The 26,986-nt window shown below is 53.7% G+C and overlaps 1 protein-coding gene across 4 annotated transcripts in view; it reads right to left on the reverse strand.

Moving 5' to 3' along the window:
• Positions 1 to 1,017: 1,017 nt before the first annotated feature.
• The window catches only part of HRH2 (histamine receptor H2), a 35,614-nt gene continuing 9,645 nt past the window's right edge, over positions 1,018 to 26,986 (reverse strand). Inside the window, exons 1-3 of one of the 4 annotated variants that reach the window (XM_036241421.1) lie at positions 24,641 to 24,700; positions 20,887 to 22,375; positions 1,018 to 2,070 (exon numbers count right to left, since the gene is read on the reverse strand). In XM_036241421.1, coding sequence (XP_036097314.1) covers positions 1,926 to 2,070; positions 20,887 to 21,956 — 1,215 coding nt within the window. In that variant the 5' untranslated portion in view covers positions 21,957 to 22,375; positions 24,641 to 24,700 and the 3' untranslated portion in view covers positions 1,018 to 1,925. Of the gene's footprint in view, positions 2,071 to 5,115; positions 5,230 to 7,427; positions 7,537 to 20,886; positions 22,376 to 24,640; positions 24,701 to 26,986 lie in introns of those variants that run through there. The other 3 variants (XR_004956521.1, XR_004956522.1, XM_036241420.1) reach the window with 3 other exon arrangements.

Raw genomic sequence — 26,986 nt, forward strand, 5'->3', positions numbered from 1 at the left:
ACTGAATAACTGAAGTCCTCGTGGAAAACCGTGCCTTCAGGGGTGTTGGCAGATAAGCTACTTAAAGCTCCTACTATGTGCCAAATGGTCTTCTGGGAGCTAGACACACAGTGGTCAACAGACACAGGCAGGACCTGTGACCTCCTGAGCGGACGGGGGCCAGGAAACCACAGACAACTACACATTACCACCACGCCAGCGGCTTCTGGGGACAGTTCTGGGGCTGTGCGTCAGGCTGGCCTAATGGGGGGGGCTTCCTCAAGAAGTGCTCTTCCAGGGGCTGAGATGTTGTGACCTAAAGAGCATTTCGAGTCATGGAAACACTTTGTGCATGGCTGTGGGTGGACTAAACAGTGGGCCGTGCGGTGGATGGTTTCCCCCAGGTGCGACATGACCAGGCATTCGCACTGTGGCTGTGGGTGGAGCGTGGGTGGAGGGAGGCAGTGCGGAAGCCATTTCAGTGGTCCCGATGGAGGGGGTGGCAGCGGGATGGAGATGACTGGGCTGGTGGAGAGGACGCCAAGACTGACCCTCGGCCCTTGGAGTCTGAGAAGGGGAAGCCCGGGAGAGCAGCAGGCGCTGGGAGAAGGTCAAGGGGCAGTGTGGACATGGCAGAAGCGGTGCCTTTGAAACACCCAGGTGGAGGCGTCGGGAAGGCAGCAGTGGGCGGAAAGCTCCCAGAGAGCCTGGGCTCCGGGTGCAGGTCTGGGAATGAGCTGCCGAGAGATAACTCTCCGGCTAACTTCAGTTTCAAGGGTGTAGCTGAGGCCGCGAGGGAGAGAAGTCACTGGGAGAAGAGGAGGCGCGGGACGCAGCCACAGGGATGGCTGGGAGAAGACAGGGAGCTGCAAGAGGGACTGAAGGGCACGGGTAGGCAGGAAGGGGACACCAGGAGGGGGTCTTGGAATGAGGGGAAGAGCAGGCTCAGGAAGGGCAGTGGTCCACGAGGAGAGTCCATGGCCACCTTCACCTCTCTGGAGTTGTCACCACCCTGTAAATAGGACAGGTTACCCCAGGACAGAGGAGTAGAGATGCTCAGAGGGGACCCCTGCCTCACCCAAGGTTATGCATCCCAGCAGAGGATGCTGCGGGGTCAGCTTCCCTACTCATGTCTGCTGCATCCTCCCAACCTCCGCCTTCCCTCCCTGGCGTTGGCACACTTTCCCCAGCAAGTGCACTCGTGCTGCAGCATAAGGGCCCTCCCAGACCACGGTCTGAGCTTCACGGAATGGGCTCAGTCAGGAAATACCGTGGCCTCTCTCCCAGGAGGCAGGTAGTGTTGTGTGGACAGCATGGGCTTGTGGCCTGGCTCTTCACCCCTCCTCCCGTTCGTTGGTTCATTCATTCATTCCTTCGACGACTATTTTTCTAGTGCCTCCTATGAGCCAGACACACGTTCTAGTGGAGCGGCCCTCAGTTTCCACCTCTGTAGAGGAGGGACAGTGATCCTTGTTGCAGGTGATGAAGATTATGGGAGCTCATGCAGGCGAAGTACCTCGCACACAGTCGGTGTTCATTAAAGGCTAGTGTTCTCCTTCCCTGCCCTTCCCTGCCCTCTGTCCTGCAGAACCCACAGGCAGCGAGAGGCTAGTGCTGTAGGGCAACACCCTCTGCTGTGCTCAGAGGGCACGTTCACATTCGTGCACACACATGCGCACACATCCCCAATGTCCCCCCATCTCTGCTCAGGACTCGGGGTCAGCACCAACGCGAGCTTGGGACTCAGCCTGTCTGGGAACGCTGAGCACAGACAGGCTGTTCCGCCCCAGGCCCGAGGACCCTCGCACCCCACTGGGTGCTCCGGGAACCCCTAGACTCAGGCTAGGGTCACTCCTTGGTGGCTTTGGGGGCTGCCGGGCCCTTAGTGGCTCTAGGAGTCACATTTTGTGACCAGGAGCAGTATCTTCAGTGTCCTGGGGCCGGGTCTAGACAGCCTGGGAGGGCGGTGTCCTCAGTGGCTGCTCCTCCGAGGGGCCTCCCACGTGTCTCTGGAGGAACCGAAGTCCCCACAGACTCTTGCAGCAGCTCAGAAGGTTGCTGGAGCACTCGGTGCAGGACAGCTTGGGCTTCCTGAGGAGACACAAGCACAGGTGAGGGCTGAGGGCTCCCCAGGGCCTAGCCTCTGGCCTTTGCTTCTTCTACACCAGGAAAGGTGGGGTGGGAGGGGGGCTGACTTCCCATGGACAACGGGAACTTCTTCCCTCAGCCCACAGTGGGGAGCATTCTGGAGACCTGCTTTCAAATCCCACGTCTGCTTCTAACATGCTGTGCGCCCTTGGCCAAGTGCCTTGGCCCCTCTGAGCCTCATATGGAGGTGTGTGAGGTTAACTACTTCCAGGAAATAATATGTATACATATATATATCTCCTTTATAGAAATACCTTTTCAGTTCTTGAAAGGATTAAGTGTTCTACAGTCTGGCTCATAGTCAGAAACCAATTGATGTTTGCTATTTCTGAACCCTAATGAAACGATTTTTGAGCACCTACAGCACTGCTTGCATGAGTTGGGGAAGGTTGAAGGAAGACGACGCAAATATTGAGTCAGGCTTGCATCCAAGTCGGTTGTGAACAACTCCGTCTTTCCAGTGGAGTGTGTGTTCCCGAGGGCCAGGCCCTTGCCTTTCAAACGCCTGCAGTGTGGCCAGCACTTAGGTCACCAGCTAATGTCAGTCTGATCGAAGGAGAGGCCAGCGAAGGTGCGAAAGCCAAACTCTTGGCAGGACATTTTTGTCGCAAAGTATTTGACGTACATTTTCAGAAAGCGGAGGATTTCCCTCACTTCTGGGCATATAAAGCTTCTTCGCCCTGCTGCCTGCTTTTCCTTCAGCCACTGATTCCTTCCTCATCCGTATTGCAAGTCCCTGAGGTCGGAGGGAAAGGCTCAGGAATAGCTTCTGTATTTCAGCATCTAACACCTGCACCTGCCTTTGCAACAGAGCAGGATACGGGCTGACGGCTTTACCCCGGCAACTGGATCTGGCCAAACTGACAGCATTGTTTTGTGTCATTGCATCTTATGCTCACGAGTACCTCTATTTACCACAAGTGATACTGCATTTCCATTTATGATGATGATAAGAAGTTTTTAAATAAACGTCTCTCAGTGAAAACAGGGAGTTGGCTTAGACCTTTAAGTGCACATAATGCAGGCTGGGGAGAACAACGCGCCGGACAGGGAGAGGGCTTACAAGCGACTGCGGTTTGGGGAGTGCCGTCACAGCCCTCGGCCCGTCCCAGCTCGCCTTTAGCTCAAACACAGGAGAAGCTGGGGATGACATCATGTCCCCAGAGACACTGTCAAGTGGATCTGCTGCTCTGGGGCAAAACAAGATCTGGCTTCAACTCTAAGGCCATCCGTTCTGCCTCGTTTCTCACCGCCCTGCCAGGCTGGAGTGGTAGCTCTCCTTGTCCACGCTCAGCCTGGGAGCCATCCATCACTTGGTCCTGAGACCCACTGAGTTCCTCTGGATGACCCATGACGCTCATTCGGCCTCAGCTCCAGCCGTTATCCGTGAAGCCACCAGGGGGATCAAGCTCACTGTTCCTTCTTCCTTCCCTGTAGAGAGGGAGACCTCCCCCTCAGGGTCCCTGGGATGGGACCTGTAGATTTGGACGCTTGACTTCGCAAGGCTTTGTGAAGGACACAGCCAACAGCCACAGCCAACACCAATGGGTCCTTTAATGCTGGAGGCCCCAGCTCTCTCTCCCCAGAAGACCCAGCCTCGCAGAACTCAAGGTCATGCCTCTGGCACTCCAGAGGCTCGGGTCCTTCTCTGTGCTAGCTGTGTACATATTTGACCAAGCAGGCGGTATCTACCCTTGGGTTAACGTTCCAGACGGAGCCGGTAGCTCTGATAAAGTGACTCTCACCGAAATGAGGGGAATTGTCAAAGAAAAACCTAGTTCTAAGCTAGGAAATAATTACTTCCCTTTTCCGAAAGGGTTGAAAAATCACTTAAAATAAGATTATTATGGAAACAATCACATGTTCAAAGTAAAAAAATTTAGAACATAGAAATTAACAAAACAAAGAAAACAAACATCTCAAATAACTCCTCTACTCAGACATGTAGATTTCATCATTAAATATTTGTTTGTTTGTTTGTTTTATATTTTGTTCAGATAGAGTGGGGGGAAGAGAGAGAGAGAGAGAGAGAGAAGCATCGATGTGAAAGGGACACATCAAGTGGTTGCCACCCTCACAACCCAACCAGGGCCGGTGACAAACTGCAACCAAGGTACGTGCCCTTAGCGGGAACCAAACCCAGGTCTCTCTGGACTGCAGGCCGACGCTCTAACTGCTGAGCCAAACCGGCCAGGGCCATCATTAAATATTTTTAAAGGAAACACATTCATACGTCCAGAGACTATAAAAAGACATATGTATGGTTTAAAGAAAACTGAAAAATATTAAATGGATGCAGGTATAACCACCTCAGGCTAAGAAACAGACCTTCACTAGCCCCCGACTTGGTTCAGCAAGTATTTATTTATTTATTTTAACCTCACCCGAGGACATTTTTTGATATTTTGTTCAGATAGAGTAGGAGGGAGAGAGAGAGAAACATCAACATGAAAGGGACACATCAAGTGGCTGCCACTCACACGACCCATCCAGGGCCGGGGACAAACTGCAACTGAGGTACATGCCCTTAGCGGGAATCGAACCCAGGTCTCTCCAGACTGTAGGCCAATGCTCCAACCACTGAGCCAAACTGGCCAGGGCCAGCAAGTATTTATGTATCCCTAAATGATATATTGTGTTGTTCTGGCTGCATTTTACTTTTACAGAAGTGCAATCATGTTTCATGACTTTTTCTGTAGCTACCTTGGTGGTGGTCGTCGTTTAACGTTATATTTATGAGATTAGACCGTGTCACATGTGAATCTGGAGTTCATTTTCACTGTTGTAGAGGATCCCGTTACGAGGATATGCTCCAGTTTATCCATCCACTGCCCTGTTGACGGACATCTGAGCTGTCTCTGGTTTTTTATCATTTCCCTTCTCATGCTCGCTTTGGCCTCATCACATAAATGGCTGAGTTGCCCTTTTTCCTCCTCTGACAGAATTTCTCAGGACTGGGACAAGCCGCTCCTTGAGGGTTGGATGGAACTGCTTTCTGAAGCCAGGTGCTGCCGGTATTCCATTGGTTTCATCTGTTACTAATGCTCGGCGGATCCATCGGATTTTCTGTTTCTTAAGTTAGGTTTGGCAAGTCCTGTTTTTCTAGGAATTTGTTCACAGTGTTTGAGTTTTCCCTTTTTTGGGGCATAAAATTGATCTTATCATTCTTAATCTCTGCAACATCTTTAATAATATTACCCTTTCATTTATTTTTTATTTTTTTGCATTTATCTTCAGATAGAGCAGGAGGGAGAGAGGGGGGAAGAGAGAGAGAGAGGAACATGGATGTAGAGACACATCAACTGGTCACCACCCACACGATCCCAACCGAGGCCGGAGACAAACTGCAACTGAGGTACATGCCCTTAGGGGGAACCGAACCCAGGACTCTCCGGTCCGCGGGCCAACCTTCTAACCACTGAGCCAAACCGGCCAGGGCCAGAATTATTTTGGTTAGTATTCTCCTAGTTTATTTTATTTTTCCTTCCTTATACTTTCAAAATTTTCGCTTCTTTTGCCTAGCTCTTGTTAAAAAATATATATTTGGATATAAAAATCACATCTTACCATCTTCATTTTCTTTCATTGACCAGTATGTTCCATTGACATGTGTTATGACTACTGATCTATTCTGACGAATGTCTTCTGTGTGCTTTTGTGTTTTATATTTGCTTCACCTATTCTGAAATTTCCCCTGTGTTTTCTTGCTTTGTCTGGAGTTGCCTTTTGTTCTCATCCTCTTTCCTCCTTACCATATGGAATCTTACCCTGTTATAAACATTTTGTAACACCACATTTGACACTATTTAACTTAGTGTTGACGCTAATGGAGCTCCTCTGTGACTAAGCTCGCGTCCCTGCCGAGCGAGCGCTGGGAGGAGACACGGCGCTGGCTTCCCACCCGGTGTGGGCTCTGTCACATCATGCACTCAGAGAGGTACTAGTAGGTCATATCACTGGACCCCTCATGGCCCCATGGCCCATCTTTGCCCTGACCCCTCACATGTAAAGCTAAGGGATTTTAATGGGGTTCTAGGAGAGCACAGAATACAGTGTCTGCCCCTCGGTATGTGCCTTGTGGCACGTCACTTTCACTCCCCATCGCCAGCCCCCTCCCCTTGGGAACAGCACCTCGGTTTTCCTTTGGGATTCAAACTACCCTACTCTTTGTCTATGAGGAAGGGTTGACTGCCTGTTCTTTGCCCTGGCTCCAGGTGTGGGTCGGAAAGTATACACATGACCCAGCCAGGGAAACGTAAGCCTGTAGGAAAGGGACATGATTTCCACGGGACCATTAAGACGGTAAAATGTCAGCTTGGCAGGCTGGTGGCACCCTGAGGAGACACAAACTGAGGATGAAGTCAACTCAGTGTGAAATTGAGTTGAAAGCTGGAGAAAGACACATTTCTAATAACATTTAAGCATTTGGATCCAGTCATGCTCGAAGCTGCTCTTGGACTCTTCAGGTCTATGAGCCGATTCTTTTTCTCTACCAATCCCAGCTTCTTTTTTCTTTTTTTAATCCTTACCCAAGGATATTTTTCCATTGATTTTCAGATAGAGTGGGAGAGAGGGAGAGAGAGAGGAACATATGTGAGAGAGACACATCGATTGGTTGCCTCCAGCACGACCCCGACCAGGGCTGGGAACTGAACTGCAAATAAGGTTCGTGCCCTTGACCGGAATCGAACCCATGACTCTGGTCCACAGGCTGACACTCTAACTGCTGAGCCAAACAGGCCAGGGCCCAGCTTCTGCCCCCTTCCCCCCTTTTAAGTCCCAAGTTCTTTTTAACTGGCTTTCTGCAAAGGGCAGTTCACAGTGTCCTGACTACTAATATCCCTAAATAAATGTTCTTTGAGTCTGAATAGCATCTTTTCACATTGAGGGTGTTATAATACGTCCACCAGGGGGCGGGACCCAGTTTCGGTGCTGCTCTGTAGGAGAAGCCTCTCTGAGCCTGGGTTTTCTCATCTGGGAAATGAGTTAGTAAGAGCAATCTCATGGGACTGCTGTAAGGACCACAGATAATGACCACCAGTGCCCTTTTCATTACCCTGTAGTACTGATGTACAGATTCTCACACATAAGTGCTGGACGCACAAGTTCCTCTGCGCTTTCTTGTCTTTGCGCCTCGGCACATGCTGTTCCCATCCCTGGGAAGTCCTGTACTTATTTATTTTCTTCTGGGCTGTTTCACAATTCTGTTCAGGTATCAGCTCCTCTGGGCAGCTGTCTCTGGGGTCTCCCAGGGATACTGATTCCCTCCCAGCTCCTCAGCCCCTCTCTAAGGCGCTTACCTCCTTGGGTTAACCATCAGTTTGTCTATCTCCCAGACGAAAGGCAGGCCTTGGGTCTTTTGTCTTCTCCCCACTATCCAGGTTTATAGTCGGTGTTCAATCATGTGAACTAGTGAATGAAAAACCCGGTAAATCTCAGTTCAGAGAGAGCTCTTCCTGTCTCTGACTTCCTCAATTCCCAGATTGGTGGAAGCAGAGGTCCTCCCCTGGTGGTCTCTGGCAGCCCTCACTCCTGTGAGTTTGTCTTGTGCTGGCTTTATTCCCACAGCTACCTTCCCGCCGCTGCTGGCCTGGAGAGCCAACACCTTGTGTACCAGCCAGGGGCTGGGATGAGGGGGAGATTTCCCAGCTGTGGGTCTCAGATACCTCCATCTCCCTTCCCAAGCCCTCTCCTCATCTGTAAAATGGGGGTAATTCCAGGGAAAGGGCTGTTGAAACCATGAGATGAGATGGGAGAATGAAGTGTTTTGAAATTCTAAGAGAGTCTCCTCTACTGCCCCCTCCCTTGTGTCCTGCGGTGGGCACAGCCATCAGCCGCTCTGCCCCGGAGAGTCACCAAGAACTGGTGATTGAGGGACGGTGTTGAAGTTCTGGGCTGGCCCCTGAACCCTGGCTTGTCCCATACTCAACAACATGGGAGAACCACCACAGCCACAGAGTCAGTTTCGCTAGCACCCTGGGAATGAGGTTACTGGAAAGGTCCCGTCCTCTAGGAGGAAGTGGAAGTGGAGGACATAGAAGGGGAAGTGGCCCTCTGCTGTCCTGCGAGCCAGCCGTGACCCATCAGAGGCCTTTCCTCTTGCCTTAAGCTTTTCCCAAAATCTGGGGTGGCCCTCTTCTCCAGGCCAAATCTAATTTCTGGTTGTTTTAAAATAAGCTATGGGGTGAAAATTTCAGGACACCAAGTGAGCCCAATCATAGTGTTATCTTTATAGACTGTTGTTTTCTACCACAAGCCAATATTGTCCAATACACAGAAATGATCAAACGTCACTCCTCTGGTCATGGAAGACATTATTTCTTCAAGGCTTTCTCATTATTGTCTGGAAGTAAACACAGGGTTTGCCTGTGCCAGAGTCTGTTTTGAAGGGGTGGGCCATGGACAGGTATGAAGGGCAGGGACATCAGCCAATTGTTAAGTCCATAAGGTGGAGCTCTCTTTCTGTCCTTCAGTAGCAAGGGTCAGAGCAACCTGGGCACACTTCCTGCAGGGCCTTTGCAAACACTGTTTATGCACATGACAGAGAAGGTGCCATTTATCTAGAAAAGGCACCCCAAAACTCCCTGGGACTTAGCAGAGAACAGTGGGTAACAGTCACAAATCAATGATCCCCTTTTTGTCTTCTCCCTATGACACAGGAAATCTAGGTGAGGATCAGGGTGCTCCTAAAAGGAATCTAGATTGGGGACCTCCCAGGGCACACATCCCTGAACACTGGTGGGTCACAGCCTAGGACCAGCCTGGGAGCTCATGGAGGAAGGGGTTGGTGGTGACTCTAATAGCCCCCCTGGGCCCTGCACATAGCTGGCATCCGTGAATTGTGCCGGTGAATGAATGAATGATCGGCCGGTACTAGTAATTACTGAGCGCTTCCATGCTAGGTCCTGAGGGTGTGTTTTGCATCCTTTTTCTAGTGAACCCTCCCAGTGATGCTCTAAGGCAAGCACAGGTGTCCCCATTGCACAGACCAGGAAACTGAGGCTCTGGCGGGTGAGTGATGCCCTGAGTCACTCAGTAGCAAAGTTCAAATTTGAACCCCCAGCAATTGCCTCCCAAGTGCACCCCCTTCCCACTGTGGCATGCTCCTTACTGGACGATGAGTCTGACAGAGTGGGACCGGGAGCTAAGCTGAGAGCTGTGGAGATGGTCAGGGCAGGATCTCCGGTCTCAAGTGACTCATGGGTGAGCTGGGTGCAAAAGTGTGTGTGGGTGGGTGGGTATGTGCATGTATGAGTGAGTGTACTTTGGTGTGCATGGTCAGGGCCATGTGGCACAGAAGCCATTTCTGCCCCTGGAATCAGGGGAGGCTCCATGGAGCAGGTGGCTTTTGAGTTGGACCTGGGGCAATGGGTGGAAATTGAGCAGGGGTGTTGGGGGTGGGGTCTGCTGGCTGGGGGGGGGGGGCAGCATCGCTGTGGGTCGTGCTCTGAGACAGGAGAAGAAGCCTGGGATGCAGCCAAGAGGAGAGCAGACAGCGAGTCAGTAGCCAGAACAGGACAGTCTCCGTGAATAGTTTGCATGTGATCTGGCAGCCCGGGAGTGGCCAAAGACTTCGGAACTGAGGAATGTCAGGAACTGACCGAAAAGTGGTCTCAGCTTGTGGCCTGGACTGGCCCTTCTCCAAGATTTTACGACTGCATGGGTCAGTGAGATTGTACCTGCCGGTGGCAGTGCGTGCCAGGGGGTGGAGGATGAGAGTGTGCCCCTCCGGCGAGGAGTGTGCCCCTGCCACTGGGAGAGCCCGGGCTGCGGGGCGTGGGGAGGCCGTTTCCATGGCTGTCCTCTCGACCGCCCTCAGCCAGCAGGCAGGCTGCACCTACTGTGTGCTTGCTCTGCCAGGTGGGCACTGCTGCCCACACTTTTACACGAGGGGACCAGCTTTTCATGGGGTTAATGACCTGACCAAGTCACGCTGCCGGTGGTTAGAGGAACAGGGCTCTGTGCCACGTCTGCTAGTCCAAAGCCTGTGCTCTGAGCCCCAAGAGCAACTAGGTGACAGCCACTATCCACTGAGCTCCTGCTGCATGCCTAGCCCGGCTCTAAGCATGCTCCGTTAATGCACACATATTATTCTCCTTATTTGATGGAGGAGGAAAGTAAGGCACAGAGAGGTTAGGAAACTTGCCTAAGGTCACACAGCCCATGTTACATGTTACGGCACCTTGAACTTGTTATTTGAAGAAGTGAAGGCATGGGGAGCCCTACTCCCACTCAACCCCTCCCCCGCCTCCCTTTCACCTAATGCCTGCTGTTGAACTGGGTTTTGCAGACTAATAAAATGATGAGCATGCTCATGAGTTAGACACTTGGCACTGCACTTTCACAACACCTGTGTGATACATGCTGCATAGTTATTATATTCTTATCTCCAGCAGATGAGGGAGTCTGAGCCCAAAGAACATCACTCACTCACCCAGGGACTCACAGCAAGCAAGTGTAGAATCTCGAGAGACCCCCTGCGCACCCCCCCTTTCAACAGCCAGGGAATTGAGGTCACACTCAGATCTCCCCAGTCCTGGTTTGAACCCTCCAGCCGCCTCTGTTTGAGACTGGCCAGCTTGCCCAACCCCTCTTTGAAACTGGAATGTCTTAAAACTGAAGGAAACAGTAAAGCCTCTGCTTCCTCCTACCAGTGGGTGCTCAAGGGGGAAGAGCCCGCAGTGCCCAAGGCAACCCCGAGAGCCTATTCCTGTCACTCCATCCCACCCCTGGGTGGCAGGTGAAGTGTCACACTCATTTTCCAGAAGGGGAAACTGAGGCGCAGGAGGCCTGCCATTTGCCCGCCTATCAGGCTCCGCATTGCCAGGCCCTTCTCTGATTTGAGACTTATTTGCTCTCGTCTCTGAATGAACATGAGTCTTGCCTTTCTCCGGACCACAGGCCGACGCTCTAACCGCTGAGCCAAACTGGCCAGGGCGAGTCTTGCCTTTCTGATGGTTCCTCCTCAGTCCCTTCAGAGACTCTTCTCCTGTTCCCTGTCCCTTCTGTCCACCCTTAAATGTCAGTGGCCCCGTCTCCTTGCCGGCTACATCCTCTTCCCTCGTCAGCACCCACAACACTTCCAGGGCCCACCGCTATGTGGCTTTGAGGAAGCGATCCTTCCCACGTGGCTGGCGGCAGGGGAACCAGTAGCCTGGAAGTGATCCTTCCCACGTGGCTGGCGGCAGGGGAACCAGTAGCCTGCTTGGAAAGCAGTTAGGCAAAGTGTAGCAAAAGCCCTAAAATATCTCTCCTTTGACCAGTAATTCTAGGAACTTTGTTTCTAGGGAAATGATCAGAAAGAAACAAAATGTTCCCTGCGTGGAGCTGTCACAGCAGGGTCGCTTGGAATAGCAAAAATGTGGAGACCGTAGCAAAGCACAATAAAACATTTCAGACAATTCCGAAGCGTCTCGTGCCCCCCTCCCCCACCAGCGACCTGCCATGGGCTGGTGTCAGACACCGTTCTCAGGCCTGAGTATTTATTCTCTCCTTTAATCCTTACAACCACCAGGTACTAGTAACATCCCCATTTTACAGACCAAGAAACCGAGGCACGGAGAGGTTAAATAATGTGCTCAAGGTCAGCCAGCTCCTAGGCAGTCTGACTCCACCAGGCACAACCATTCCCAGAGCAGTGGTAGTCATTAGTTACCATCACCAAGTGGTGATGCTGTCTCAGGTGGGGTGGGACAGGACACTGTTCTGAGACATGGAGGGGTTGCTGTGTCTCCTCACTCATGTGTGTCTCCATCTCCAGGGCACTCCTGCCCCACAGTATTCAGGCAGCAACTGCAGGTGAGGGCAGAGGCCATTTAGTAAGCCTCAGAGAGAAACCCTGGGGAGAGCGCCCGAGGGCATGTGGTTTTCCAGCCTGCGAGAGCAGTTTCCACCACCCAGAGAGGAGGCAGAGCCGCTGGGGGCTGGCAGGAGGCTGGGAGTCAGGTGCCAGTGTGGGCCCTGCCCCTGCCCCTCTCTTTGGGGATGAAAACCCTGACTGGGGGTGAGGTGGAGGCCACTGAGGCTGGGGGGGTCTGAAAGCACAGGGGCTGTGCCCTCCCAGCTGGAAAGCAGGACGGGGGGGGGTGGGGGGCGGCTACAGACATGGCAGTACGAGGCATCATGTAGCCTCCGTACCCCAATTCCTCTGCTCCCACAGGGGGTGTAGGAGGTCCCTAAACTCTCCCAGACTTACAGTGAGCCCCAGAATGAGACTGGGCGTTGGGGCCTGCCTGCTGGGGGGGTTCCGGGAGGCTGGGGGCCTGCAGCAGAGGCTCAAGCCAGGGCAGGATGTGGCTGGTCCTGGGCAGTGTCAGAGAGAGCCCAGGAGCAGGCAGTGTGTCCCCTGGGCCCGGGCACGGCGCGGGCGTTGTGGGTGGAGGCCCGCAGGACAGAGGTAGAGAGTGGTCCAGAGGATGCCGCAGGGGCCAGGCAGCCTGGGGAACTTAGCTTGTGGGGGGAGCAGTGAGATAATCTCATATCGACGGGGTTCAAGTTCCAAAGTCACTGTGTTTACAAGGGAAACTGACTGAGCTCCCCTGACCTGTGCATTGTTTTGGTCTGTGGGTGCCTGAGCAGATGAAACAAAGAATCTTATGCCCGGGCTGTGCTCTAAGCTTCTGTCCAGACACAGGCATTGATGTCTTTGGTCCTTCCCCTAGCCCTGGGAGAGAGGTGCTGTCAGCACCATCGCCTGACTTTTCAGATGGGGACAAAGTTTTAGAGAAGGAAGTACTTGCCCAAGGTCACCCGGCCGACAGCACGGGGAGGTCGGCCTTCAGAGTTCTCCCAACAGACCAGGCACTAATGACTCCTCACTGCCTGTGAGTCCTCCCCCCTCGCCCAGCCTTCACATGCTGTTGCTTTGCCTGGAAATACACCTCCATCCTCTGCCCCTCAGCAAAGAAAAGTCCTAGTGTCCTTCAGAGTCAATTGAGACATCACCTTTCCCAGGAGGGAGGGCCCCAGGCCCTCTCGGCCCCACACCAGCCTTGTCCGAGCTCGGCACACGTATTTGTACCCCTCCCTGCTCAGTCTGGTGCCTCCATTAACATCCCCCTTCCCATGCACACCTCGTGGGAATGGCGCAAAGGATGAGTGAGTAGGACTCTGTGAGACTCAGCTGCCCCAGCACTGGAGACATGTGCCTGCTTAGGAATTCCACGTGGCTCTTCTGGTTGCCCAGTTAAAGCCCCATGTGCTCCCGAAGGACAGGGAGGGAGTGCGGGGGTTCAGGGGTCATGGACCTTGACAACGGGAATAGGGTTTCTCTTTGACTTCCCCTTTCAATGTTCCATTGCAGCAGTTGGTCAGTACTTATAAGTATTCTGTGTCTCCCGAGTCAGAGTGGGGAGGCGAAGTCTCCCGAATCCTCTGGCACTGCCCTGCTGCTGACCCCAAAGGTTGTGATGACAGGTGCTCAGCCCTGGAATGAGGATGGCCTGAGTCTCTTCCATGGGCCTGTGATGCCCAAAGCCTGCGACCCTCCCTGCACACTACAGCCTTCTGCCTGATCTGAGCCGGACAAACAGACCTACTGATGCTTTGTAGAGCCGTCTGCCACTTTTTGGCAGCAGGGACAAACTCCCTCAGCACCCCCCACCCCCCACCCAGCCACTTCCTATCTCTGGGCAGGCAGGGAGTGGTCCTCATACCCCAGGGGAGCCTCAGGGGGCTGTGGGCACCCCGCAGTGCCCAGCAGGGTCTCGGGCACACCCCATCCCTGTCCCTCTACATTGCCACAAACAGCCCTTGTGGGTTTCCTGAACACCGGCGTCACCCCAAAGCAGAGAGACTGTGTGACTCATTGCTGTTTCTCCAGGGGCAGTGACTGCCACTCAAGTCTCAGCTCTTTGAGAGATAAGGAAGCTGAGCTCAGAGAGGGAGGTGGTCTTCTCAAGGCCACACAGTTAGTGAGTTACAGAGGTGGTGAGAAGCCCAGGTCCCAGCTACCGGGCCGGGCTCTCTTGGCAACCCTGTCTTGCACCTAGTCTGTGCCCCACCTGCTGCTGGTCCCCTGTATTCACAGCTCAGGTTGTGACGGGGACATATTCTACTGAATTTGCCTCCACACTCAGAACGACTCATTAGTATTAAAAACATGTTCTTCACTGCCCTTGCCAGAAGATTCTTGTCACAAGCACAGTTAGGGGCTTGGCATAATTTCCCTCTCTTGCTCGGCATTTATATATAATTAGTGTTGGAATGGTCTCTTGGGACCGATCCAAGCTCCGCACTTTTATTTTTTTTTTAATTATTATTATTTTTTTTTATCCTCACCCGAGGACATTTTTCCATTCTTTGTTCAGGTAGAGTGGGAGGGAGAGAGAGGAACAGAGAGAGAGAGAAACATCGACGCGAAAGGAACACATCGAGTGGCTGCCACCCATACAACCCACCAGGGCCGGGGACAAACTGCAACCGAGGCACGCGCCCTTAGCGGGAACCGAACCCGGGTCTCTCAGGACCGCAGACCGACGCTCTAACCGCTGAGCCAAACCGGCCAGGTCCCAAGCTCCGCACTTTTAGACGAGGGACACCAGGCTCAGGGTCAGGGCCTCGCGCTTTGCACAAACTGTTGCTAAGCTCACTGCAGTTCTCGCAGCGAGGCCTCTCTATTCTCATTTTGTAGATGAACAAGCTAAGGCTTGGCGAAGGCAAGCCACCGGCCCAAAGCCACAAAGCCAGCAAGTGCTGGGGCTGGAACTGGCACCTATTCCTTTCCTTTATCCCAGGGGTTGGCAGACGAGAGCCTGTCTGTGGGCCAAATCCAGCCCACCTCCTGTTTTTTTATTTCTTAAATGGTAGCGAAGGAAATGAATAGAAGAATAACATCTTGTGGCTGGTGAAAGCGATAATGGAATTCAGATTTCAGTGTCCGTGTGTGAAGTTTTAATGGAACACGGCCACTCCCATCCGCTTTCTCACTGGCTGGTGTAAGGGCAGGGCTCAGTGGTTGTGACAGGTTACGTATGAGCTGCAAGTCTGAAATATTTGCCACCTGGCCCTTGGCAGAAAAGGTCCGCTGACGCCTGCCCTACACCAGGCCATCTCCCATGGGGCCTGGAGGGTCTGCAGCCTGTGCTCTGCACAAGGGTTTCAGGACTGCAAACCAGAGCTGCTTCTGCTGGCTAACCGGGTGCGCTGGGTCCGGGTTCCCCGGATCAAGGGCCTTCTCCTAATTTGTTCACCTGGAGTGCACTTACCTTATGGGTACAAAGCTACTAGCAGTGGCCTGAAAGCAAAGCTCCCCTCCCTCCCCATCGCAGCTCCACAGCAGGTCCCGGATCTGAGTCAGAAGGTGTCTGTGGAAAGGGCAGGCCTAAGGGAGGAGGGGGCTGGCTTCAAAGGCACCATCACCCAGGGGGTAAATGAGGCGTTCTGTACCTTTCAGGTGACTCCTGGGGTGTCATGATTTATTCAACTTGACTTTTGAGGCTATAAAGGGCTTTCTACCTGCTCTCGCTCTGCTCCCCTCCCCCTGACTTCCTTAGTTGGGGGAGGGGGTGCTGTTCTGGGCGCCTCTGCAAAGAAATGCTGAAACCAGTGTGCCAGGGGGTCAGACTCTGTAAGAACCCAATGGCAGCAGTAAACAAGTTTGGGCTCTTGAAGGGGTGATTACGGGAGACTTCTTTCTGAGAAACAGCTGCTGCTTTTCCCTCCTGTGGTGGTGGGTGCCAAAGCCTCGTGGCCTCATCCGCCTCCTAGACTGAACTTACAGCAGAAGCGAAGGCAGCTCCACCCTCCCCGGCCCCGGCCTCTGGCTCCACCAGGCTGTGCAGTCACGGTGAACGGTGTCTGGGTTGTCGGGGGTCCCGCCTCAACTAGGAGCGTTTCCTGTGCTTTTGACCCAGGTTTCCTCACCTGCCTGGGCTCCGCTGTGACACAGCGAGGGAAGAGGCCTCTTCCTCCTCTAAGACCCTAACACTGAGTCTCGGCCAGCGTCGGGTTCTTCTGTGAGGCCTGCCCCTGGTGCCAGTAATTTGGAGGGAGGACTATTGTGACATCCGATTTAGAAAAGGGGAACCAGTATTTCTGAACTCCCACTAGGTTCCTGGAACTTTCCTCTTTGACACTTGGTTTCTTGATCTCTAAAGTAGGGGCAGTATTACTCACTTCTCAGTGCTCTAGGGGACCTAGAACAAGGTATTCATTCATTCATTCATTCATTCATTCATTCATTCATTCAAGAAATGTCTCATGCCGGGCACAGTGCTAGGCGCTAGGGACACAGCAGTCAATGTTACAGACTCCGTCCTGCCCTCAGAGAGCTCCCCGTCTGGGGGAGCAGACATTAAACATGTAGGATGTGCTAAGACAGGTAAGAAGATGGTCTGGGCTGGCGGCAGGGCCTCGGTGGTCAGGATAAGACTCGGTATTTTATTCCACATGCACCCAGGAGGGGCAGCCATAATCCCATTTACGCTGGGAAATGCTCTCTCTGGCTGCAGAAGGAAGAAGAGCAGACAGAGGGGAGAGCTGGCAGGTGGGGTGGAGGACTCCTTGCCTCCCTTTCAACCTCTTCTCCCGAGGTCTTTCTTAAGCCCTGACTCCAGTCTCTAGGCCCCAAGAGTATCACAGCTGCAGGCACAGGGGCTCTGTGGGAATGAGGAAGTGCCACACCCCACAGAGACTCCTGATATTCCTGGAGTTTGTGCATATTATGTCCCTGCCTTGGGAGGTTGCCCAGGGCCAGCAGGTGCTGGGAGAAGGACCCAAGAGTCCCTGGCAGTGGTCCAGGGACACAGGGGCTTGGAGTCCCTCTGGAGCTTGCTGTGGACCTCAGGTCACTTGCCTCCCTGTGCCTTAGTTTCCCATCTGGTACCTGAGTCTGGACTAAACTCAAGTCTAGGCAGCATTCCATCATGGAAAGAGCCCAGGCTTTGGACCAGACCGCTTAGGCCGAAGTCCCAGCTCTGCCACGGATGAGGCTGTGGGGCCTGCTGCTGGCATCTTCGCTGGCCAGGGGCCACACTTCGAGAACCACTGCTCTCGAACCACGCCCCTCAGAGAAGAGGCCTCTGCTCTGCTCACTGCTGTGCCCCGGACAGTACAGCATAGAGCAAAGCCTCGGTGAGTGCTTGTGAAGTCACGCACTCCGAGTGGTTTGAGTGGCAGGGGCAGAACAGGGGGAGGGGGCTGGGAGTGGTAGCAGGAAGTGGCCAGGGACCAAGTCATGGAGGGCCCCCCATGACAGGCTAAGGAACTGGGACTTGGGGTAGCTGAACATGGCCCCCCAGACAGGTCCACATCCAAATCACCGGAGCCTGAGAATGTTACTTTATATGGAGAAGGGCTCGGCAGATATTATTAAATGCAGGAATTTAGGATGGGAGATTATTATGGATTATGCCAGGGGCCCTAAATATAACCACAAATTCTCTACTGTAAGAGGGAGGGAGAGGGAGACTTGGCTACAGAGGAGAAATGTGAGGACGGAGGCAAGAGGTTGAGGGATGTGAGGAAGGGGCCACAAGCCAAGGAGTGGGGGGAGGGGTGCCCGAGGTTGGAAAAGGCCAGGAAACGGATTCGAGCTGGGGCCTCCAGAGGAGCCAGCCCTGCCGACACCTTGGTCTCAGACTCCATCCAGGCCTCCTGAACCATGGGAGAAGAGATTTGCGTGTTTTCAGCCTCCAGGGTCACAGCTGTGGTTACAGCAGCCCTCGGAAACTCACGCAGCCTCTGTCCAGTAGAAGGCCAGGGTACTGAGCAGGGGCTGGAGCAGGGGCAGAGACTGGGCATCGGAGAGGAGGCAGGTGAGGCTGCCCAGGGCAGAGGTGATGGGAGTGGGGTGAAGGAGGCCAGCTGGGGTCAGGGAGGGGCAGACAGCACATCCTGTGGGGGAGGTGGCTGCCGTCTGACCACAAGCTGGGTCTCTCTCACTCCTGAGTCTCCCCTTGGCTGACCCTGCCGCCACCCCAAGGGCAGGCCCAGATCAGTCCCTTGGAGTTCTGGGCTCAAGCAGACAGCCCCACCCCCTCAGAAGTGATAAGGGTTCTCAGTCAGGTCAACACTGGTTTTTGTCCCCAGATCAACAGCTGGAAGGACATTCTGTTGGCATCAGGGAAGCTGGGAGCTGACCTTAGGGACGGTCATTCAAGGTCCCGATTGCCCTGGCAGCCTCGGTGGGAAAATCCACCTGTCTGTCCTTGGCCTCCCATCCCCCCATCCCCCACCCCCTCACCTTGTGTGAGGTCCTTCAACTGGTTTCCCATCCCCCTCTGCCCCAGCCCCGGGTCTAGTGCACTGCTTCCCTGGGCTGCTGACTAGCCACTGTGCATGACTCAGGCCGGCTCGGCCTTTCAGGGGCCTCGCTGCCTTCCTCGCCCCCCACCCCCGGTGGCTGTGAGCATCAGAAGAGCAGGTGGACACCCACACCCCTCAGCGTGCCCGGCATTCACAGGGCAGTCAGGAGTGGGGGCTGCCATATGTGTCGTTGCTCAGATCTTGGCTTTGGCTGACTCACTAGCTTGTGTCACTTGGGCAATTTAATTAACTTCCCTGAGCCTCAGTTTTCCCATCTGTAAAGTCATGCGGAGAATGAAATGAGGCCACGAGTTGGAAGGGTCCGCCACCATCCCGGATGAACGGGTCTTTCCCATCTGCGTGCAAGGCTCAGCTCACAGGTCTGCCCCCTGGGACAGGCTGCCTGGTGCTCAGTGCATGACGTTTCCATCCTTGGCACGTGCTGCACTGAACCATGACTGGTCTGCTCCTTGTGTACACCCCGAGCAGCTACAGGTGGCGGAGTGGTGGCATGGTGGGGGTCTCGCTGTATCTCCCTCTGCACCCTTAGCTCGGGATAGGATGCCCTCAAGAATGATCAGCACACAGAAACAATGGCAAGGTTGTAAAACCGGCAGCTAGTGGCGCCCTGTGCGGCCAGCGCTTCTTAGTGCTTGCTGAATGTCTCCCTAGGGGCCAGGGGTAAAGCGGACTACTCATCCGGAGACCCCTCAGGTGAGAGCAGGAGGAAGTGTGCGTGACCACACCGAATCCGGCTGGCACCTTCTCGGGAGGCCACACCCCGGATTTGTTCTTTGTTTGCTTTCTGAACTAAATTAGCTTTGCTCTCAAAGCTGCTTCCTGAATGAGGGAGTGTGGCCGGACACGGGTGGGCATTTTACCCACCAGAGCCGGGAGTGACGTCTCCAGATCTGCATGATGGAGAGACACCTTCGGGTGGCTTGGGGGACGGATTTGAGAGGGAGGCTAGAGGCCAGGAGGTTAGCAGTGGAGGGCCCAGGACCCGAGTCTGTGAGGGGACACTCCACACCTGGCGCTGCAAGGGCCAGAGGGGACATGCGGCCAAGTCGTCCAGTTGGATAGCCTTCCCCCACAATGATCCGCAGAGACCAGAACCCAGAGGGTGTGGCTCTGTGGTGCCCAGCCAAGCTTTTCTTGAGACTGACACTCAGGGCCTGAGAAGGAACTAGTATCCACAGGGGTGGCAGAGCCTGCTGGCACCCCTTAACTTGCGTACCCTTCTGACAGCTCTGGGAGGGGAGCAGGGCAGGCCGCATGAGGACGCTCGATGGGATGAGGCAACTGAGACAGGAACTTGCTCAAGCCAGAGTGAGTGAGGGCTGAGCTGAGAAATACCCCACATGCCATTTCTACATTTGCTCAGCACGGTTCACAGCCCATGATGGGAAGCTGATCAATGTTTGTGGGTGAATGAATGGGTCAGTCACACAGACCAGCATGCTAGGGTCAAAGGCATGGTCTGGGGAAGAGAAAGGAAGGTGACACTTACTGAGCCCATCTGTGCACCAGGTGTTCTACCCACATCCCGTCACTCAGTGCTCTCCCAGCTCACCCAGACCCTCCTCTCCACGCCGTGCGGGTCTCAGCACCCCTCAAGTCTTTGGTGCAGCTTCCCATTAAACACCTGCATTGGCTTTGTCACCGGTGGATTGGTCTTAGTCTCGTTCTGATCCTGTTTCCTGGATACTCCTTGGAGATGAATCATGGGGCATCCTTCCCCTTAAATCTCCTGCACCCCAAACATCCAGTGTTCCCAAGCCTATTTATTCCATAGCCTCCTAGATTCTGCACTGTTCTCTTCTCCTCTCTCACAGACCAGTGCCACAGCCCCCGTCACCGATGTCCCATCTCATCTTTCTTATCCACATCTTAGGGGACAACCCGAGCCCTCTTTCCAAAGCACAGAGCTGCCTGTGCTTCTAACCCATTCATCTTCCCCTAAGACCAGTGGTACAGTGTCCAAGCCCCTGCCTTTCCGACTTGGCCGGTCCTCTTTCTCCTCTGACCTGAGTGCCCCCAGCGTAAGAGCTGATGCGTAATAGGTGCTCAGTGGATGAGCTGGGTGCCTCATCTCACCCCCAGTGTTGGCATTTGTGCACGGCCACCTGAGGGCTGTCCTGCGGGATTTAAGTGGACACTTGTGACTACTAGCTACGTCACAGAATTGGGCCTCACACTTAGGACTTCTGATTGTCAGGAAAATGTAGCTAGTAAAAAGGGCCCACAACTTCTGCAGCTGGGGACCTCTGTCTAGGCTCCAGGTCTATGACCCTGACCAAGTCATGGTCCTTTGAAAATGGAGATAAAAAGTTTCACCTCGGGGGGGGGGAGGGGCGAGTTGGCAAGGGCTATGAGGATGATGGCACAACATGAGGTTTGCGAAGCCCTGTGAAGAGAGTCAGCACCTCATGAGCAGCGGCTACCTTAATGGTCACCATGAGTGGGACCTCTCCCTGTGCCCCTGTCTTGGGCACAGAAAGCCAGGGCAGTTACCTGTCTGTGGCTCCCCGGGGTGCCATGGCCTCTCTCCCACTCCACACCTGGAGCTTCAGGGGCTTCTCTTCCTGCTGCCCGGGCTCTTGGCTTTGAGTCCTGGAGAGCCAAGAGCTGTTGAGTCTCAGAGAGGTGGCGTGGGCATTGTGGCTGGCACACCTGCAGTGCAGGAGCTGCTGGTACGCCGTGCGGAAGTCTCTGTTCAGTGTGGCATACAGGATGGGGTTCAGGGCTGAGTTGGCGTAGCCCAGCCATAGAACAACAGCTTCGAAGGTCTTGTTCACAGTGTCATCCCCTCTCAGCCCACGGTAGACAAACACGGTGAAGTAGGGGAACCAGCAGACAATGAAGGCCCCCATCACGGTGGCCAGCGTCACGGTGGCTTTGTGCTCCCTGATGGTGGCTGCCTTCCAGGAGCTGATGTGATGAATCCTCTTGGCCTGCTCCCGGGCAATCTTGAAGATGCGGTAGTAGGTGATGCACATGACCAGTAGAGGCACGTAGAAGGTGACCAGCCCGTCCACCAAGCCATACACCAAGTTGACCTGGACTTTGCAGGGCAGGGTGGTGTGATTGGCCTCACTGGTCTCATTCCTGCTGTTCCACCCCAGGTGGATAGACAGGAAGGACAGGGTGATAGAGACAACCCAAATTAAGACCAGCGAGACACCAACCCGGACTGGGGTGACCAGCACGGGATAGCGCAGGGGGTCTGTGACGGCACAGTACCGGTCAAGGCTGATCATGAAGAGGTTGAGGATGGAGGCTGTGCAGAGCATCACGTCCAGGCTGGTGTAGATGTTGCAGAAGACTTTGCCAAAGATCCACCTGCAGGACAGCTGGTAGAAGGCTGAGAAGGGCAGCACCAGGAGGCCGAGGAGCAGGTCGGTGATGGCTAAGGACACGATGAAGCAGTTGGTCAGAGTGCGGAGCCGGCGGTTCAGACCCACAGCCAGGCAGACGACCACATTGCCAGCGACAGTGATGACAATGAGGGCCGTGAGGGCCAAGCCAACCGAGATCTTGAACACGGCGGAGTCCAGACAGGAGGCTGTGTTGTTAGACTCCATCCTGGGATCCTGAGGCTCCTTCCTCCGCCCACAGCTCTAGGCTGCCCAACAGAGCCAAAATGTCCTGATGTGGGGAGGTTACAATGACCAACTCAGTGCTGTGTTTCTAGGACTAAGTAAAGTAGTCTCTGAGGAGGTGGTGGGCATGAGCGTGAATGAGGACAAAGCAAAGATGGTGGTTCAAACTCCAGTCCTCAGATTGTCCCCTGCAGAGCTGGCTTCCTCCCGGGACGGGAGCAGGTCTCCTCTCTCTGGGTGTTGTATAGAGGCTGAGGCACTGGGGCATGTGTCTGGAGGTGGTTTTGTTTTCATACGGGAGGGATCATGTGAACACATGGCCACATCCTTCTCCATAGCTGACGGCTACTCCCATCCATGTGGCAGGGGTGAAGGACGGCTGCTTCTCCCTGCTGGGACCCCTGGGGAGCAGGAGATGAAAGTGCAAAGGTCAGTGGTTGAGCACTTTGAAACCAGACCAAGAGCATGACCTGATTCAAGGTGAATTGTTCTAGACCTCGACCTTCCTGAAAGGTACCAGGAAGCCTGGAGCCAGTCTGGGGACCTCCTCTTAGGAGGCACTGAGGTCATCAGGATAGGCAGTGGGAGGAGAGGGGTGTCAGGGAGCCAGGGGTGTCAGGGTTCAAGGGCTGGACCATGTGTCACTGTGGGATAAGCTCCACCAGGTGGGCTGCGTCTGCTTGTTCAGCACCGGTTCCCCACACCTGGCCCCACAGGTGGGCATTAGAGTCCAGTGGACAAATCACAGTACGGATGAGTACATACGCAAATGTACAGTCGGCCCTCGCCACTTCGCGCTTCGACTTCCGCAGCTTCACTCTGTCGCGGTTTTTTCCAATACTACACTGCTATACTACTATATTTGAAAAATCCGCCACAGTGAAGCCACGGAAGTCGAAGCGTGAAGTGGCGAGGGCCGACTGCAACGGATTTACTCTCCTGCAGTGCCCTGCACCGCTGTTGAACAGAGTGTCATCATGCCCGGAACCAGGGGCTGACGGACTTGCTCAGGAGACTTCTTTCTGCTCTGCGTCCTGCACCGTCTCTGTTGCAGCCACAAAACTCGGCGCCATGGAGGGGAAGTCGCCTGCACAGACGGTGGCCCATGAGGCAGCTCACTGGGCTTGGGGAAGACTTCACCATGGGCCCTGATGTTTGAATTTCATGTAATTTTCAGGGGCCCCAAAATATTTTCTTTATATTTTCTCCAGCTTTTTTCCAACTATTTCCAAACTATTGGAAAAAATGCAAAAACTATCATTTCATGGGTTGCCCAAAACCAGGCGGAGGGTCAGATTTCGTGCCGTTGTCATTGGCCGACCACACCTAACGGCCACCTGCGCTAAGCATTTCTCTCAATCTTAACTTTTCTTATTCGGCAACACATGTGGTCCTGCATTCAGGCCAGCAGATGCGGACCTCACAACGTCTTTCTAATGGCTGCTTAACAATCCACGGGGCGTGGGGAGGTGGGAGATGGGTGGCCACAGTTTATTCTGTCATCACCCTGTCCTGGGTTTTTGGGTGGTTTCTAGTCCCTCCCTCCCTCTCTTCCTTTCTTCCTCCTGTCCCACTGCAAACATCACTTCAATAGAATGGCTGCACACACAATGCGTCTTGGTGAAATCTCAGAGATTCCCTCCTAGTGGTGATATCCCACAATCCCAACCCGAGCGAAGGCCCTGCTTGACTCCTGGGCCCTTCACGGGAGCACCGACGGCCTCCCGGGAACTGGGAGTCGACAGAGGAACTTCTGGGAAGCAATCTGATTGATCTCCATGTGACATAATTTAAGCCTCTCCCAGGCTCTTGCTTGCAGTGGTTCTGCACCCTGAATATGAGAAGCATCATTTCATCGCAACCACAGTGTTGTTGGTGCAGGGATCACGGCTCCTGGTCACCTTCTGCTGCTCCAGCTGGCTCAGCCACCAGCCTCACAAGCCGAGCCTCTGGGTATTATTTTCAGAAGATCTTTTGATTACATAAAAAGCCCAGACAGCGCGGCTCTCGCCGCTACACTCAATTAACTTTGGAGATGGTAGCAGCAAGAGTGTTTTTTTTGGAGACTCCTTCTTTCTGATCAAAATATTCTCTGAGTTTCCTTAATGGCCCGGTCTAGGTATTTTGGCATTTGACCAATGTTTCAGTTTAATGTTTAGGGGCTTTCCAAACTGAATGAACCAACATCTCATATAATTAGGAATTCATTCCTCCCTCTTCCTTCTCTCCCTCCCACCCTCCCTCCTTCCTTTCTTCTTTCTCTTCCCTCCCTCTGTTCTATTCAACAAATATTTCTTTCAGAGTCTCCATTGTGCCAGATGCTGGTTGCAGGTGCTGGAGGCACAGTGATGAGCAGAATGGCAGTGGTTTCTTTTTCAAACGAGAACCACATCTGCTGCATTTCTGTTCTACAGCCCAGATACCAGGTGTTTCTGGTGACCTCTTGAATGGAGAGCAACCCATCACATACCCCAAGAATAGAAGGACTGCCCTAGAGGGCCATGGCACTCCCAAGGTCATCGTCGTCATTGTCACCGTCACAGCTAACATAAAAAAACACCTCCTTGGATTTTCCTTTCAAACTTGCAAAGCGATGACATGCTGACTGCAGTAAACCAAGTATCCTGAGGTATACAGGAAGAGCCAAGTATCTGGGCATCACTCACCCAAGCCCTCACGCCGGGAGGTGCCTGTCGCTGGCCATTTGGTGTGATGGAGACTTCCCGTGTCTCTCTCTCTCTGCCCCTACACAGACACAGACACACACAGAACACTGTTTCATACACGCTGTACACATATTACTTAGTAACTCCCTTCCCTTAATCCATTCTATAACTCCCATTGTAGAATGGACGCCCTTCCAGGTCACTCAGATCTAGCTCCTCCTGGGAACCCAGGCTGTGGCAACCTGACCACCGTTGTGCGAAGATGTACAAAGAAGGTCGTGTGGTGGTTTATGTACCTGACCCCAGGCACAGTCCTCGGGGAGCTGGCAACTGCACAAGCAGCGAGCAATTTGGGGGAATGAGTTAATGCTCCTTCGATTGGGTGTCTCCCTCAGCCTAGAAGATGAGTCTGATTTTCTAGGCAGTCACTCACAGTAGGAAAAGAAGCAGTACTCCTTAGGCAACACTGTGCACGAGGCGCCTCTGGGAGAGCCAGGGGGTAGTCCCGAGAAGTGGCGGGTTGGATCCACGTTCTGCAGAAATTGACGTTCCGAGAGGGGAGCCCCAGGGGCAGAAAGCGAGGAGTCTACTTCCCATGCTGTCATTCAATAGCATGTGACCTTGGGCGCATTGCCGCAAGCTCTCTGAGCCTTGGTTTCCTCATTTGTAAAATGGGAGTAATACTATATCCTCCTTGACTGGGTGGATGTGAAAGTCAGTGCAGAAAGTGAAATATGAAAGACAGCACCTGGCACGTGGTAGGTCATATTATTTACGGTAATATAAAGTGATTACAGACGGCCCCCAACTTATGATCTTTCAACTCTAAGATGCTTCAAAAGCGATACACATTCAGTAGGAATCATTCTTCAGCTCTTACGTTTGAACTGTTCCTGGGTTAGTGACATGTGGTACAGGTACGACACTCTCTCCTGATGCACAGCAGAAGGGGGCACGGCCCAGGGTCAGCCCCCCGATCACGAGGGTCAAAAACAACCAACACTACAGCATAGTAGTAAATGCATTTTCAAGTTGCAATATTTTCAACTTACAATGGTTTATTGGGATGTGGCCCCATCGTAAGCCGAGGAGCATCTGTATTTTGTAATAATAAAAATGTTATTTTTATTACTGTCTAACGCCGTGTTCCATGTCTGTCGAGTGCCCTCCACATGCAGAGCCCATGCGGGTTCTGGGGCTGCAGCTATGAGCACACACTCACCGCAGGTTGCTCATCTCATTGCAGTTGTGTTAAGAGTCATATAAAGGGGGCACACAACAATGTGTGGGGGGACCGGCCCTGGTCTGAGGGATACGGAGGCTTCCTGAGGAGGGGATATTTGAGGGGAAGGAGGAAACTCAGTGAAGAGGGGGCAAGTGGGTTCCAGACCAGCCTACTGCTCTGGCTGCAGGGAGCAGGGAGAACAGCCCCTGCAAAAGCTTGGAGGTGGAGATGGTGCCGTTTCCTGGGGGTCGGGGGTGTGACCGGGTGGGGGGTGATGTGACTGGAAGGCCGGAAGGGGCTCCCAGGTCCTCCTCGCCTGCTGTACACCAGGGGTTGTGTGTGGCAGCTGGGGGTAGGCTTGAGCCAGCCCTGCTGACCACCCGTCATCACCGTGCCACTGGGTCCCAGGGAGGCAGTTCCTCATCTCCATGAGCCATAACGTCTCAGCACTTTCCCCTACACTTGGCCTATCACATGTTCCGGGTACCTGGGGCATCAGAGGGGGTCCCAGCAGCAGCTCCTCAGGAGCCCTGCCCCTGTCAGGAATCTCAGCTGGGTCCCAAAAGTGGGGACTCATGTCATTGGGGCAACTTGCACATTTAGCTTTTTCTACACAGAAAGAAACCACCCTTTGAGCACCTCAAAAAAATGGCAGGATTCTCTGTGAGCACGCAACACAAAACACTTCCTCCTACTCAATAGCAGCATCTTTGTCTTTCATCTCTGTGGTTACAGATTTGTAACTCCTTCCCCAAAGCAGGCTAGATGTTTAGTAAAAGCCTGGCAAGACAGTCAAGGACTTTGGGTTGAGGCTGCTCACGAGAGAGAAAGGCTCAGCCAGCCTCCCCGCGGTCCCAGCTTTGGACCCTGGGTGCTCAGGCTGAGGACTTAGGCATCATCCTTGACTCCTGTCTTGTCCTCATCTCCACATCCAACCCATCAGTAAGGCCCGTGGCTTGTGCCTCTGAAATACACCTGTCTGGGCTACGGCTACTTCCCTTGGCTGCTGCCATGTCCTGGTCCCACTCCCAGCCAGCACCTTCTCTTGCCTTGTGACTGTTCTCGATTGGCCTCCCTGCTGCCCCCTGTAATCATTAGCACCCACCCCACTTCCGTCTTGC

Source organism: Molossus molossus, unplaced genomic scaffold (genome assembly GCF_014108415.1).
Source record: "Molossus molossus isolate mMolMol1 unplaced genomic scaffold, mMolMol1.p scaffold_m16_p_4, whole genome shotgun sequence".
NCBI lineage: Eukaryota > Metazoa > Chordata > Mammalia > Chiroptera > Molossidae > Molossus > Molossus molossus.